At 48.2% G+C, this 13,959-nt stretch overlaps 3 protein-coding genes across 3 annotated transcripts; 1 reads left to right on the top strand and 2 right to left on the bottom strand.

Annotated features, from left to right (window-relative positions):
* Positions 1-673: 673 nt before the first annotated feature.
* LOC117847933 (3-ketoacyl-CoA synthase 11) lies at positions 674-2,718 on the bottom strand. The gene has a single exon (XM_034729237.2). It carries the CDS (start codon positions 2,564-2,566, stop codon positions 980-982), a length of 1,587 nt encoding a protein of 528 aa, XP_034585128.1. The 5' UTR covers positions 2,567-2,718; the 3' UTR covers positions 674-979.
* A 1,466-nt stretch (positions 2,719-4,184) lies between these two features.
* LOC117847934 (uncharacterized) lies at positions 4,185-7,382 on the bottom strand. The gene is made up of 7 exons (XM_034729238.2): positions 7,158-7,382; positions 5,322-5,364; positions 5,146-5,238; positions 4,982-5,044; positions 4,806-4,901; positions 4,581-4,658; positions 4,185-4,509 (listed from the first exon to the last, which is right to left on the bottom strand). Exons 1-7 carry the CDS (start codon positions 7,334-7,336, stop codon positions 4,423-4,425), a joined length of 639 nt encoding a protein of 212 aa, XP_034585129.1. The 5' UTR covers positions 7,337-7,382; the 3' UTR covers positions 4,185-4,422.
* A 250-nt stretch (positions 7,383-7,632) lies between these two features.
* On the top strand, positions 7,633-13,295 carry LOC117847932 (pentatricopeptide repeat-containing protein At1g15510, chloroplastic). The gene is made up of 3 exons (XM_034729236.2): positions 7,633-10,624; positions 10,707-10,780; positions 11,901-13,295. The coding sequence occupies exon 1, from the start codon at positions 7,763-7,765 to the stop codon at positions 10,358-10,360; it is 2,598 nt and encodes an 865-aa protein (XP_034585127.1). The 5' UTR covers positions 7,633-7,762; the 3' UTR covers positions 10,361-10,624; positions 10,707-10,780; positions 11,901-13,295.
* The last annotated feature ends 664 nt before the right edge of the window (positions 13,296-13,959 follow it).

The raw sequence follows: 13,959 nt of genomic DNA, 5'->3' as shown, positions 1-13,959 counted from the left end.
ATCTATGTATTGCATTTAAAAAAGCTGAAATGACCTATAATTTGAAACGGAAGGAGTAGTTGGCTAACGAAGAATACATTAAACTATATAAAGTGAGAGATCCGTGGATTTCTTACAATTTTCTTTCCTGGGCGGGGACACGGGGTAACGCAAAGTGATAGTTGTCAGAAGAGGGATGATTCTCGTGGAAGCTCTGTCATACACCCGTCTATTGATTTGATAGACGAAAGTTACACGGTGGTTCAGCGTCTTCAGCCAACCTAGTTACCTGCTCAATTGGTTGACGGAAACATGTCGATCTTCAGGAGACTCCAGGAAATTTGGATTTCTTAAGGGTAGAAAATTGACATCAATCTGACATGACACCAAACGCTTCTGGCTGAAATGAGTTCACTCAATTCTGACATAGGCAGCATAGCTGCATTACGGTCAATATGCAGACAATGAGTGACTAGAAATCTTAGGTGAGAGTATCAGATTCACACGCAAGTGCATTCAGAAATTGAAGCGATCACTCGGGGGGGAAAGGATGGGGCCATGGGGAGATGAACCAAAATTGCCTTGGTGCTACATCAAGACAAAAATGTTTTGACAGGAAGGATCGAACATGTCTGCAATGCCGAGACAATGTCCTGCTTCCTGGTTGAAAAGTTAGGGAAATTCCAAGCATGTGTAAAGCATAAAGGAAACCGTGAAAATTTTCATAAGTTGCTTTTGCAGCGTGTTGTGCTTTCTGAACAATATTCCCAATCACTCGTCTACGCACGCGCTATACCTACCCCCAAACTAAACACACTTATACACATCGCGTAAGAAGTAAGAACATCAGACCGATACACAAGCGTAGCAGAAACAATCGATTACTAGCTAGTCTTGTCCTAGTAAGAACTTTTTGCTTGTACAAATCTGATCAAAAGACAGGCATGGCAATGGCGACGCCTGCAGCCTGCACACTTGGTGCGTGAACGATGACGACGAATCAGATGGCCGAGACCTTGGGGACAGGCACAGGGTACCTGTCCACGTCCTCCATCCAGGGGTTCCTGAAGCCCTTCTCCTTGGCCGGGTTCACCGAGCGGAGCGCCTTCCACACGGCGCTGTTGCACTTGAACCCTGACCCGAAGGCGATCTGCCAGGTGCGGTCGCCCTTCTTGATCCGGCCCTTGGCCTCGGTGTAGGCGAGCTCGTACCAGAGCGAGCTGCTGGACGTGTTGCCGAAGCGGTGCAGCGTCATCCTGGAGGGCTCCATGTGCCAGTCCGACAGCTTGAGGTTCTTCTCCAGCTCGTCCAGCACGGCGCGGCCGCCGGCGTGGATGCAGAAGTGCTCGAACGCCAGCTTGAAGTCGGGGATGTAGGGCTTGACCTTGCGCTTGAGGACCCTTCGCGCGACGAGCGTGGCGAAGAAGAGCAGCTGCTCCGACATGGGCAGCACCAGCGGGCCCAGCGTGGTGATGTTCGTCTTGAGCGCGTCCCCGGCCACGGCCATCAGGTCCTTGGACAGCGACACTCCCACCTTGCCGGCGCCGGCGTCCTCGCGCTGCGTCACGCAGCCGAAGCACCGGTCGTCGGCGCCCTTGTGGGTGCGCACCGTGTGCACGAGCTGGTACTTGGAGCGGCGCCGCGCCGAGCCGCGGTTGGAGAGCAGGATAGCCGCGCCGCCCATGCGGAAGAGGCAGTTGGAGACGAGCATGGAGCGGTCGTTGCCGAAGTACCAGTTGAGCGTGATGTTCTCCATGCTGATGACTACGGCGTATGTGTTTGGGTGCGACTGCAGCAGGTCCCTGGCGAGGTCGATGGAGATGAGCCCCGCGCTGCAGCCCATGCCGCCGAGGTTGTAGCTGGCGATGTTGCCCCGGAGCTTGTAGTGGTTGATGACCATGGCGGACAGCGACGGCGTCGGGTTGAAGAGGCTGCAGTTCACCACCAGGACGCCGATGTCCTTGGGCCGGACGCCCGTCTTGGCGAACAGCTCGTCCAGCGCGCCGAACATGACCATCTCCGCCTCCCTCCGCGCGTTGGCCATGGACGGGTTGGGCGGGATGTTGAGCACGGCCTCCGGGAGGTACGTGTCCTCACCGAGCCCCGAGCGCTCGATGATCTTGCGCTGGAACTCGATGTTCTCCGGCGTGAAGGTGCCCAGCTTCTCGGTGCAGTTCATGAAGCGGGCGCGGCTGCACTTGCGCTCGTCGTCGGGCTTGTAGCACGCGAAGTCCACCAGGTACACGGGCCGCGGCCGCGTCAGCACGTACGCGGTGGCCACGATGACGAGCAGCGTGGAGCAGACCACCACGAACACCAGGTTGTACTGCAGGCTCTGCCACAGGTCCGCCAGGTCCCGCAGCGTGAAGGTGGAGAGGTGCGCCGCCACGAGACCCGGCAGCGGCGCCAGCAGCAGGTACGCGCCGTGGGTGATGAGGTGGTGGTACCCCAGCTTCACGTACTTGAGCTTCACCGACTGCTTGAAGTCCGGCATGCCGCCGCCGCTCGACGTCGCCGTTGCTGATGTCGTCGTGGTCGTCGTCTGCCTCTGCAGCAGCGGCGCCTGCTCTGTTCTCGCCTCGTCCATCGCAGCAACGACAATCTCGCGGGACAAGGATCACCGCCGGAACGAGATTATACTACTTCGATCTCTCGACTTGGCTCGTCAAGGCCGCACGGCCGTCGCTTATATAGACAGACGCCAGTCACGCCGGCACCGATCCGAGCCGGTGTACGAATCCGAGGCCTACACCAACACGTACAGGTGCACGTTCAAGAGAAGAGGACCATGTCACGAAAAGCTAACCGTGACGGGATCGGGATAAGGCGCCCCACCTACCCGATCGGTCTCGGAGACCAGACCGGCCGGCGGACCGTACCACGCGCGGGATCGATCCAGACCGAGTTCGAAAGAAAGCCCGGCACGGCCACGAAACAGCCGCGCGGGCGGCAGGCAGGAGAGAACCCCGCTTGCGGTCGGGCCGGGGCGGCGCGCCGGCCGGCGTCCCCCCGCAAGCAACCGGGGATCCGAACACGCTAGCGGCGCCTCACGCGTTCCGCCTGACGCGCCCAAGAAACCAACGCGGATCGGGCTCGACTGCGACGGTTACGGGGGCCAGGCGGGCGCCGGTCTCCGGGAAGAGGAGGAGGAGGGGGAGGGCCCAAGCGAGCGCGACGTGGCGGCCGGTGGGCGCCAACTTGTAGTCATGCAGGGGGCGGCGCGCGGGCGCGGCCGAGCGAGGCGGTTAGCCGGTAGAGCCGTGCGCGGGCGCCGGGCCAGACACGCGGCCGGGCGCGGAGCTCGGGGGGTGGCACACGGTACACGAACGTGCGGTGCGCCGGGGTGTGGACGCTTTTTTTTTTTCTGGAGCGTAACACGCACGTGTTCGGTGTACGTACTAACGTACGTGAGAGTGAGCGGCTATTTCGGGGCCATTTCGTCGCTCGCCTTTTCGTGCAATCGTGTGTAGCATGAAGTCCTTGGTGTCATCGTGTGTGCCTTTTCTTTTTCCAGGTGATTTTTTTGGACTTACACTATGGTCGATGATTAGTGCAAGTAACAAGTACGAAAAAGGCAGGGTCGTCAAAGAGGTGCTGCGTTCTTCACCGAATCACCTGGTCAGATAGATACATGTGGAAAGATATATGTATAGGCAGTCGATCTCACGTTCCTTTCGTCTCGCGAGCACGTCATTGACCTGCCCAATCATCATCGGCGTCACCTAGAAATCGGCCCTGCAAGCTTCCGCGCTCGCCTTTCCGGTGAGCGTGTGAAAAACTATATATATATTCAGTGCAGCCGGGCAGTCTCTGTTTTTGTGTTTTTTTAAGTAGTCGTAGGTTGCGAGAACGCTGAACACCCGCTGACCGAGAGCGACGCCAAAACCTCGATCATCAACACATGTAAAGGTGAAAGAGGCGACGGTCAAAAGGATAAGGGAGAAGAAGAATGGCGCCGTAGTTTGCCGCAAATAGCATGGGTTTACCTGCTTGATTACGTCATTGACCTCTAGGCAGGCAGCATCGAAGATGAACTCGCAAGTCCGGTGCTTGCGCACATGGCCAGAAGATTTCGTTCTGATCGGACAATAGAGAACGACAGAGTAAAGGTGCACCCGTCTTCTTTTTGACCTAAGCATCCATATTGTGCTGTACAAGCGTACAACACACGAGTACTTGTACTTCAGACTTCAGAGGCACGCAGATTTGACCATTTGTGGGAACCATGAGAGGGATATATCTGTCATCTGTACAATAGTAGCGTGTTCTACATTGCCAAAGATCTCCAGAAAGGCATATCTTATCCAAGCCAAATTCTATGCACTGTTCACGCCACTTGCTGCATCTTCAACCACGAAGAAAAAGACCTATCCCTGAGCCAACGGTTTACAATTACAGTGCTATATGCATTTACCGGATCAATATTTACATTGATTTACGCCGTCAGTAAGCAATACCACCTGAGAATGCATCTCCATCATTGATTAAGCTCTCAGTTAGCCAGTAACCATCCCATAAGCCTCCGACTCTCTACAAGGAAAGTCGATTAAAATCACCATATAGCTGAAATATCGATAAGGGAAAGAAAATCAGACAGGCACCTGAACCATTGTAAATTGAAATATTTCTTCTTCCTCCGGACGGGCTCCTTGTACCCAAACTCTTTGTTTAAATTGGTTCTGTTTGGCATAATGAGATGCAGAACAAGATAAATTTAGTTGTTGGAGAATGGGTATTTATGCATAAATCATGGTAACTTTCATCTGTTTTGTTGTGCTTTCTATAGTCCAGACTCCAGAGTAAGAAAAGTATGTTAAGGGGAATACCTCTTCAACCCATAAGCTGCTTAATATCTTTCTTTCTTTGTGGCCTAGCAGCACTCTGTAAGCTGAATGGTGAAACAAGCGCCGGAAGCGTTCAAACTGGAATAATATTGGTGGAAATTTGTAAGTAACACACTATGACTAATAGCATACGCCAAAAGGAATAGGTTTCAGACTACCTGTCCAAGATCAAACTGCCGTCCAAAGTAAGTCGACCTTTCAAAGGGGTCGAAGCCTGCAAACTAATAAGACCATACAGACTCTGAGACTTGACAGCCTGATCAAAGCTGAGTTTCATTAACACCATGTCCAATGAAAGAATGATTCATGCTTGTATAATTACCCGGTACATGACCTCTATCCCATAATCTTGGCGGTGTTGATCATTGTATTTTAAGGACTCAAGTTGGTATTCCACTGCTTCTTCTGCACTAAACTGAAAGACAGAACTATTTTAAGTGTTCAAAAATCCATATCTGAATATTTATGCTGTAGTGATTATTTCAGATAGGGCATTACATTCAACCTGGGACCGAAGGGCTTTCTCTTTCGTGTTTCAAGCCTGAAGCAAAATTAAAGGAAAGAGTCAACAAACAACAGTACGATCCAGCCAGTTTAGCGAGCTCATCCATTCATAGGATTAACCGATGTTCATGTTCATGTACACAACATGTGGTATGTCAGCCTAATTCTAACATCTGGTATGGTATGCCATAAACATCTGCTATACCAAATGCAAATGGTATGCTCTATACTGTACATAACCTAATAAGCTTCTTACTTTTTAGTAGAGGCTTAAAAGAAAAGAACTTTATTAGGAAAGGTGAGTAAAAGTGTCTAGGTTTGCAGCCTCTAAAGATGAAATGTCGATTATCTTGAAGCAAGTAAGACAGGATTTAGGAGGACAACAATACAACATACATAATGATTTTTAGGAGGACATGTCACTTAGCCAGAATTATTGTTTCTGGGAGAGGATGTTTCAGGATGGTCCATTAGCTTTCTACCTACAAAAATACCTGATAAGTAAAGGTAACCATCCCACAACTCAGGAATTACCTAGTAACTGCAAATCTGTGGAGACGTTATAGCACACCATTAGTTTCTCAGTTATTTATGCAGTTTCTAGGTAGGACTAGGAGCAAAATGCGCATGGCAAATACATGAAAACCAGATCAGCTGATAAAAAAATGTTAAACAAAGCCCACCAGTGAAATACAGTAGTACTTTTTGTGGCTCATTTGTGCTGGATTGGAGTTGTTGAGGAGTAATCAGTAGGTGTTACAACCATACATGGCTTCACATTGGCAGTTTGGTGCATAAATCCCTAGTTATAACATCAAAGGGCAGTTTATCGAAGTTTAAGAACTGAATCGGTCTGTTCACCACGGGCCATGGGTGACATATTCCCTATATGGCTATATGTGAGATGCAAGTACCATAAAAATAAACTAGGAATGGATGTTCATGCAACAGAATCTTCAGAAGAGTTAAATTTGGTCTCCAAAATCAAACAACCCCTCATTATAAGTTGGGATGCTCACACAAAAGGTCACAAAATCTGCACATGCTGTTGGAAATTGCGGAGGAGATAGGAACTCCTGACACAGAATTTATCTATTCCTAATTGCATTCACACAGATGCTTTGCAGTCTAACTGTCATGTGTGGTTTAGCTATCGCTAATCAAATAAGTCCCGAGTGAAGTGAATAAATCCTGACTGTTTTGGTAGGCGAAAGGTAAAATTCTACTCTGGATGGCCAAAATAAGTAGTATGGTTTCATTTCACAGAAACCCACATTGAGGCTTTAGTGTCAGTTTACTCCATAGTAAACTACTACAGAATGTCTCGAATAGTGGTTTTATCCAACCGATGATAGTTCATTTAGCCTGATAGACTTAGTTGAACCTAGATAAACTTTATTTCAGCCACTTTCATTGTCGACAATGATAATGTCATGTCAATATACTGTTTGGTTGATGTATGTACCTGAAAACATTATTTTTGCCTGATAATGGCATACTTTTCTGCCTCGAGTTTTCGTCCAATTCTGAACTGTAAGCATCACGGTAAGAGATACCGGTAACCAATCTAAGGAGATTTTCATGCCGTATTCCCCATTTTAATGAATAGATTTCCTTTATTGCTAGGAAAAGCGGGGAAGTAGTCACCGAAATGTGTTTGAGAACACACTAAAAACCAAAAAACAAGCCCCACCAGGACAGTCGTGTCTGTCCTGATTACGCAACCTAATCTTCCCAAATCTCGTAACGTGTACTCAACCTAGTCGACCTCTCACACGCGCAGAGCAAGATGCAGCGAGGGGCAAGGGAAGTTGAAACGGTGGTACTGACCAATTGGACGAGAGGAAATCCGGCACGTCCGACGAGGCGGCGGAGGCGGAGACCCTGAGCCGCGCCGCCGCGACGGGGCTCGGACTGGCCGCCCAGAAACAGCAGCCGCCGCCGCGGATTGGCGCCGGCGGGAGAGCGATCGGCTTCGCGGTCGCGGTCGCAGCAGGGGACGATGCCATTGTCGCAACCTGAGATGCTTCCTTCGTTTCTGCCTCCAGTTTATTCTCTTTTTCTTTGAGAGGGAGCCTCCAGTTTATTCAGGATCGGAAAATGAATTCAGGCCAGTGAATTTCCCCCCGATATGTTTGGGCTCGGGCCGAGTCAGGCTCCACGCTTTACACAAATGGGCCGTATAGCGCTCCAACAGAGATGACGGCCCAATAAGCAACTAGTGAGCACGAAGGAGGGCGTTACTGCGTTAATGTCGTTAACTCTCTGGCTTCCCACCCGCTCTGCTTATCCACTCGCGCTTGCGGAGCAAGCGGCCACGAGATTGGCCACGAGCTCCTCACCTCGTCTTCGCCAAACCTCTCCAAAACCCCCGCCGCCCCGCGCGCCTGCAGCTCCCACCGCCATGCGCGCCTCCTCCTCCTCCGCCACACGAGATGCCGCCGCCGCCCACTAAGCCCGCGCTCAACCCACCACTCCTCCCGCTCGCCTCCCTTCCCTCGCCGCGCGCACTCCCGCCCACGCGCCTCCACCGCTTCTCCCCGGAGAAGCGCCCGCGACGTCTCAGCTCGGCCGCCGTCTCGGCGGCGGCGCCCACCTCCTCCTCCGCGGACCCGAGCGCGGAGCTGCGAGCGCTCTGCTCCCATGGCCAGCTCGCGCAGGCGCTCTGGCTCCTCGAGTCCTCCGCGGAGCCGCCCGACGAGGACGCCTACGTCGCGCTGTTCCGCCTCTGCGAGTGGCGCCGCGCGGTGGAACCCGGGCTGCGCGCGTGCGCGCACGCGGACGACCGGCACGCGTGGTTCGGGCTTCGCCCCGGGAACGCCATGCTCAGCATGCTCATCAGGTTCGGGGAGACGTGGCACGCGTGGAGGGTGTTCGCCAAAATGCCCGAGCGGGACGTCTTCTCCTGGAACGTCATGGTGGGCGGGTACGGGAAGGCCGGGTTGCTGGAGGAGGCGCTGGACCTGTACCACAGGATGATGTGGGCAGGTGTGAGGCCGGACGTCTACACGTTCCCCTGCGTGCTGCGGAGTTGCGGTGGCGTCCCAGACTGGAGGATGGGGAGGGAGGTGCATGCACATGTTCTCCGGTTTGGTTTTGGGGGTGAGGTTGACGTCCTCAATGCACTCATGACCATGTATGCCAAATGTGGGGATGCCGTGGGTGCACGTAAGGTGTTTGACAGTATGACCGTGATGGACTGTATCTCATGGAATGCGATGATTGCTGGGCATTTTGAGAATGGTGAGTGCAACACAGGGTTGGAATTGTTTCTTACCATGCTGGAGGAGGAGGTGCAGCCTAACCTTATGACGATAACCAGTGTGACTGTTGCATCAGGTTTGTTAACTGACGTAAGTTTTGCAATGGAAATGCATGGGCTTGCAGTGAAGAGGGGTTTTGCCACTGATGTTGCATTTTGTAACTCTTTGATTCAAATGTATGCTAGTCTTGGGATGATGGGGCAAGCAAGAACAGTGTTCTCAAGAATGGACACTAGAGATGCCATGTCATGGACAGCTATGATATCTGGGTACGAGAAAAACGGCTTCCCAGATAAAGCTCTTGAAGTGTATGCACTGATGGAAGTGAATAATGTAAGTCCTGATGATATTACTATTGCAAGTGCCCTTGCTGCTTGTGCTTGCTTGGGGCGTTTGGATGTTGGTGTCAAGTTGCATGAGCTTGCTGAGAGCAAGGGATTCATGAGCTACATCGTAGTTGCAAATGCACTCCTTGAAATGTATGCAAAGTCCAAGCACATTGATAAGGCTATTGAAGTTTTTAAGTGCATGCCTGAGAAGGATGTAGTATCATGGAGTTCAATGATTGCAGGATTTTGCTTCAACCATAGGAACTTTGAGGCTCTTTACTATTTCAGGCATATGCTGGCAGATTTAAAGCCCAATTCTGTCACTTTTATAGCTGCTCTTGCTGCTTGTGCTGCTACTGGGGCTTTGAGGAGTGGTAAGGAGATCCATGCACATGTTTTAAGGTGTGGTATTGGATCTGAAGGTTATTTACCCAATGCACTTATCGACTTGTATGTAAAATGTGGCCAGACAGGCTATGCTTGGGCACAGTTCTGTGTGCATGGTGCAAAGGATGTTGTGTCCTGGAATATCATGCTTGCTGGTTTTGTAGCTCATGGGCATGGGGATACTGCTTTATCGTTCTTCAATCAAATGGTGAAAACTGGAGAGTGTCCAGATGAAGTTACGTTTGTTACTCTGTTATGTGCTTGTAGTAGGGGTGGAATGGTCAATGAAGGTTGGGAGCTTTTTCACAGCATGACCGAGATATACTCTGTTGTTCCAAATCTCAAGCACTATGCATGCATGGTGGATCTACTAAGTCGTGCTGGGCAACTTACAGAAGCTTACAACTTTATAAATGAAATGCCTATCACACCAGATGCTGCTGTTTGGGGAGCCTTGCTAAATGGATGCCGGATACACCGGCATGTTGAACTTGGGGAGCTTGCTGCAAAATATGTTCTTGAATTGGAGCCTAATGATGCTGGATATCATGTTCTTTTGTGTGATATATATGCTGATGCTGGTAGATGGGATAAATTGTCTAGGGTAAGAAAAACCATGCGGGATAAGGGATTGGATGATGATTCTGGATGTAGCTGGGTTGAGGTTAAAGGAGTGGTCCATGCATTTCTTACGGGTGATGAATCACATCCACAGATCAGAGAAATAAATACTGTTCTTGAAGGAATATATGAGCGGATGAAAGCATCTGGTTGTGCTCCTGTTGAATCTCATTCTCCAGAAGATAAAGAAGTATCCAAGGATGACATCTTTTGTGGTCACAGCGAAAGACTTGCTGTTGCTTTTGGTTTGATCAATACTGCACCTGGCACCCCAGTTTCTGTTACCAAAAACCAGTACACATGCCAGAGTTGTCACAGGATATTGAAGATGATTTCTAACATTGTACGAAGAGATATAATTGTTAGGGACAGTAAGCAACTCCACCATTTTAAGGATGGATGTTGTACATGTGGAGATGAAGGTTATGGGTGAAGAGCTTGTAGACAGAAGGCTAGCTAGCTATTTTACATATAATCTTGTGCTGTTATCTATATGGTACACGCCAGTCACTGGCAAGTAGCAGGGCAACCTGGATACAACTACATGAGCAGCAGCACCACTGCTTGGATCAGCAGAACGCATTTTATGAGTTATATATAGCAGTTCCGTGCAGATACTTAACTTGTTACATGGCAATCGCAAAAATTATATTCATGTAATGGGACTTCAGATTCTCACATATGATGCCCATTGAAGGTAATTTCTCGCTTCTTCTCTTTTCTCTGGTTAGTTGATAAAGTCCTGTTGTTTGTCTAATAGTTATGTTCCTTCCTTTCAGTCTCCTGAAGCAGTGACTCGTGGAGTCATGGAGCTTTTCTTTGCTTCCAACAACTTGCCAAAAAGAAATATCAAGTAAGCTTGAGCTAGGATAGCTTAGTTGGTGTATAATGTTTTGTTGATAGGCTTTATTAGTCTTAATTGTAATTCTATTGCCTATCAACTATAGTCTAGAGAGATATAGAGCTGCAATTTTGCCAGAGTTAGTCATATTAAATACGTGAAACTTCAAACTATATATCTTGGCATTGCATTGTGTCCTTTTGTATCATTTGGGAAGCAAAAGCAGATAAAGCGTGTACAACTAAAAGGAAAATCTAGAACGCAGATTTATGCTTGGACCATGCAGTTAGATAATTCAAGATTAAGAGTTCCTGCGATATAAAGAAACCTTGGAAATGGTCCCTTGTTGCAAGTTCATTGGAAATTATAAGCAAGTCGCCAATCACTTGGGCAATTGATATGTGCTGCACTTTGCAGCCTAGTTCCTACAATTTCGATGATTGAGCTGAAAATATGGAGCACAACTTTATGTTCCAAACTAAAGTGATCTGACTTCCACCACTCAGACATTTCTATCTTAAACGCAATATTTAATCATGTAATCTGTTGCTTTTCGTATTTCATTGCACTATATGAATGGATTAATACTGGCCTTGTTTTAGTTTTGGGGATCTCGGGCTTAGGGAAAAGCGTGCTTGTTCTGAAACAGTATCTAGTTCAATCTAAATCTTTCTAAATCAATTTATGAAATATCCGTCAAGAGCACCTCTTTCAGCTGACAGATTTATTGAAGGCAGCATTGCCACGCCACAGAACATAGATGTTCATATAGTTTCGTATGTCTAATTCTGTGCAAGAGCTTCACAGGCCTTTCCCTCACCTCTCTCAAAAGTTAGAGTTGTCTGACAGTAGTACCATTTCGTCAAATGAGGATAGGCAATTGGCTCCCTGTCAAGCTAACCCAGAGCTTGAAGCTTGGTGCAATTCATGTCAGTTGCTGAATTTTACCAATACTGTCGCAGTTCTGTATTTATGCTAGCAAAACTGATATATTTAATCCATTCTCACATTAAGCCATGTCTAGTTGGTTTAGTGGTATATTTTTCTCGTGTACTTTGTACCATTTAAATTTTATTCCTATTTTGAATATTGAACAGTTCTAGCTAATATATGTCCATATTATATCATGCAGATTGCGATGAGATCGAGTAGTTCCTTTGTGTTTAGCTTATAAGAATACAAGAATATCCCAGTTAGTATCAATGCTTGGCGATGGTGATAACTGTTTGTTTATTTGCGCCAGCAATACATCAGCAAGTCCACCAGCGTACGGGATTACCTTTGTTTGGATTGTTCTGTCATCACACTTCCTTCCTCATGCACTGAGTCCCACATGGTCGTGCTCATGCTTATCATACTCCATGCAGTGCTTATAGATTCTGCCTTTAACATCACATGAAACATGACCCCTATGAGGTAGTTTGCACAAACACTACATAACTACTCTGCCAACTCCAGGATTGGCCCAAATGCTTGGATCAAAGAGAAGTCTGACACCAAGCATTGTTAGAACGGGAAATTCTGGGCAGCATTTTGCCATTTTGTGGTGAGTCTGGTATGGCCGTATGGGCCATTCTGGCCGCACTGGCCACTAGTTTTGTGCATCTTCTGTTGGTTCAGTTGAGAAATTCAGATACTGGAGACCTAGCCTATCAACTGAGTTGCCGGCTGACAGTCTGGAAGGCGTGGATCCAAGTTTTTTTTTAAATAAGCGTGGATCCAAGTTGACAGCTTGAGACACAGCCACACAGGTCATCAGCACATCGGTTGGAATGGAACTGGCTGGGTGATTCTGGACAGGGCAGTTTGGTCCCAGCCTCCCAGGTGATGGATATGTGCGGCGACGACGCAGATGATCGAGTCCGCATCGAGCAGAGCACTGCGCACCCTGCAAACGACGTGTAGTTTCAGCTGGACCGACCCTGAGAGGCTGAGAACCCAGGTGTTGTGCTGGACTGCTGCATGATTCCATGCAGGATGGCCAGCGCTTGCAGGAAAACAGGTCTGTCAGAGTGGAGAAGAGTCCTCTTCCAGCTCGCATCCCTGAATAGATCTCTCTATTACTGCTTGCAGCTTCTGCAATGTTGGAGTTACCGCAATGGTTTTGTTACTACCCGTCAATTTCTGTGCCCCGGTAGCTGCTTGGAGCCTTGCCAGTTGTACCTCAACCAGTCAACCTTGACTCTGCCTAAAGCCCCTGGCCATGCCTTCCATTACTGTGCAACACAGAATTTATGCCTCACACTCTGGGGTAACTGCCTATAATCTCCAAAGACCAAAAAAAATGGTGAAGTTTGTCAACCATGATTGGGCCATGTAATCCAGTAACCAGGTCGGTCTGATCTCGGGCAAATTCAATCCCAGCCGTCGTCGAAATTCCTTTTATATGTAATATCATTCTCATCCCATATTCTGAAATTCAGTTTCACTTTTAAAGTTGGGGTATTTGTGTTCATACCCCTGCTTTGAAGCTGCTTTGAAGTGTAATTGTTGTTTTACCCTTATTTTCTCAACTTTGTGATTTTGCCCTCAACGATTCACAAGTCAATGCGATTTTGTCCCTAGTCAATGGTCAAAACAGGGGCAAATACGCAAAGATCAAGGATAAAATCGCATTGACTTGTGAATAGGTGAGGACAAAATCACTTTTTAGAAAACAGGGGTAAAAATACAATTGCACTTCAAAGTAGAGACAAGATCACCAAAAAAACCTTTTAGGTTTCTTATTGCACTTGTTTATCATCATTTCATCGTAGAAATCGTTGGGTTTTTATGGAATTATGGTCGTACCCAGTAGGTTTTGTTTCTACGTATTGAATATCCTGAAGGAGTTTTTTTAAAAAAATATCATTAAGGAGTTAAGGATGTGAAGATGAGCACTGTAAAGTTGGTAGGAACATATGTATGATAGATGAGCACTGCTTCAACATGTGATGTACAATTACGAATTCATCTTACCACAACTCTTAAAACATTTCTTATATGGTTCAGGCTCTCACCTTGGACGATAGTGCTTTGCTGATGTTTTGGGGCTCCTAAGGCAATTAATTGTCGTATGCTATTGCGTCAATGTTTTTAAGGCTCCCAAATCTCTAGCATACATATTTCTCTTTCTTTTGTGCCAAAAATCCTCAACAGACGTACCATTACCAGCGAGCCATCGAAAATTAAAAATTAAAAATCGCAGGGGC

The sequence above is a fragment of the Setaria viridis genome, chromosome 3, assembly GCF_005286985.2.
Source record: "Setaria viridis chromosome 3, Setaria_viridis_v4.0, whole genome shotgun sequence".
Taxonomy (NCBI): Eukaryota; Viridiplantae; Streptophyta; class Magnoliopsida; order Poales; family Poaceae; genus Setaria; species Setaria viridis.
This window is presented reverse-complemented; position numbering and strand designations above follow the sequence as displayed.

Bases quoted from the DNA above. Each gene is read 5' to 3' on its own strand.
- LOC117847933 (XM_034729237.2), bottom strand. From the start codon at position 2,566: ATGGACGAGGCGAGAACAGAGCAGGCGCCGCTGCTGCAGAGGCAGACG.
- LOC117847932 (XM_034729236.2), top strand. From the start codon at position 7,763: ATGCCGCCGCCGCCCACTAAGCCCGCGCTCAACCCACCACTCCTCCCG.
- LOC117847934 (XM_034729238.2), bottom strand. From the start codon at position 7,336: ATGGCATCGTCCCCTGCTGCGACCGCGACCGCGAAGCCGATCGCTCTC. The intron at 5,239-5,321 runs GTAATGCCCTAT...TCTGTCTTTCAG, and splicing joins CCTTCGGTCCCAGGTTGAAT to TTTAGTGCAGAAGAAGCAGT. The intron at 4,659-4,805 runs GTATTCCCCTTA...TATGCCAAACAG, and splicing joins GCAGCTTATGGGTTGAAGAG to AACCAATTTAAACAAAGAGT.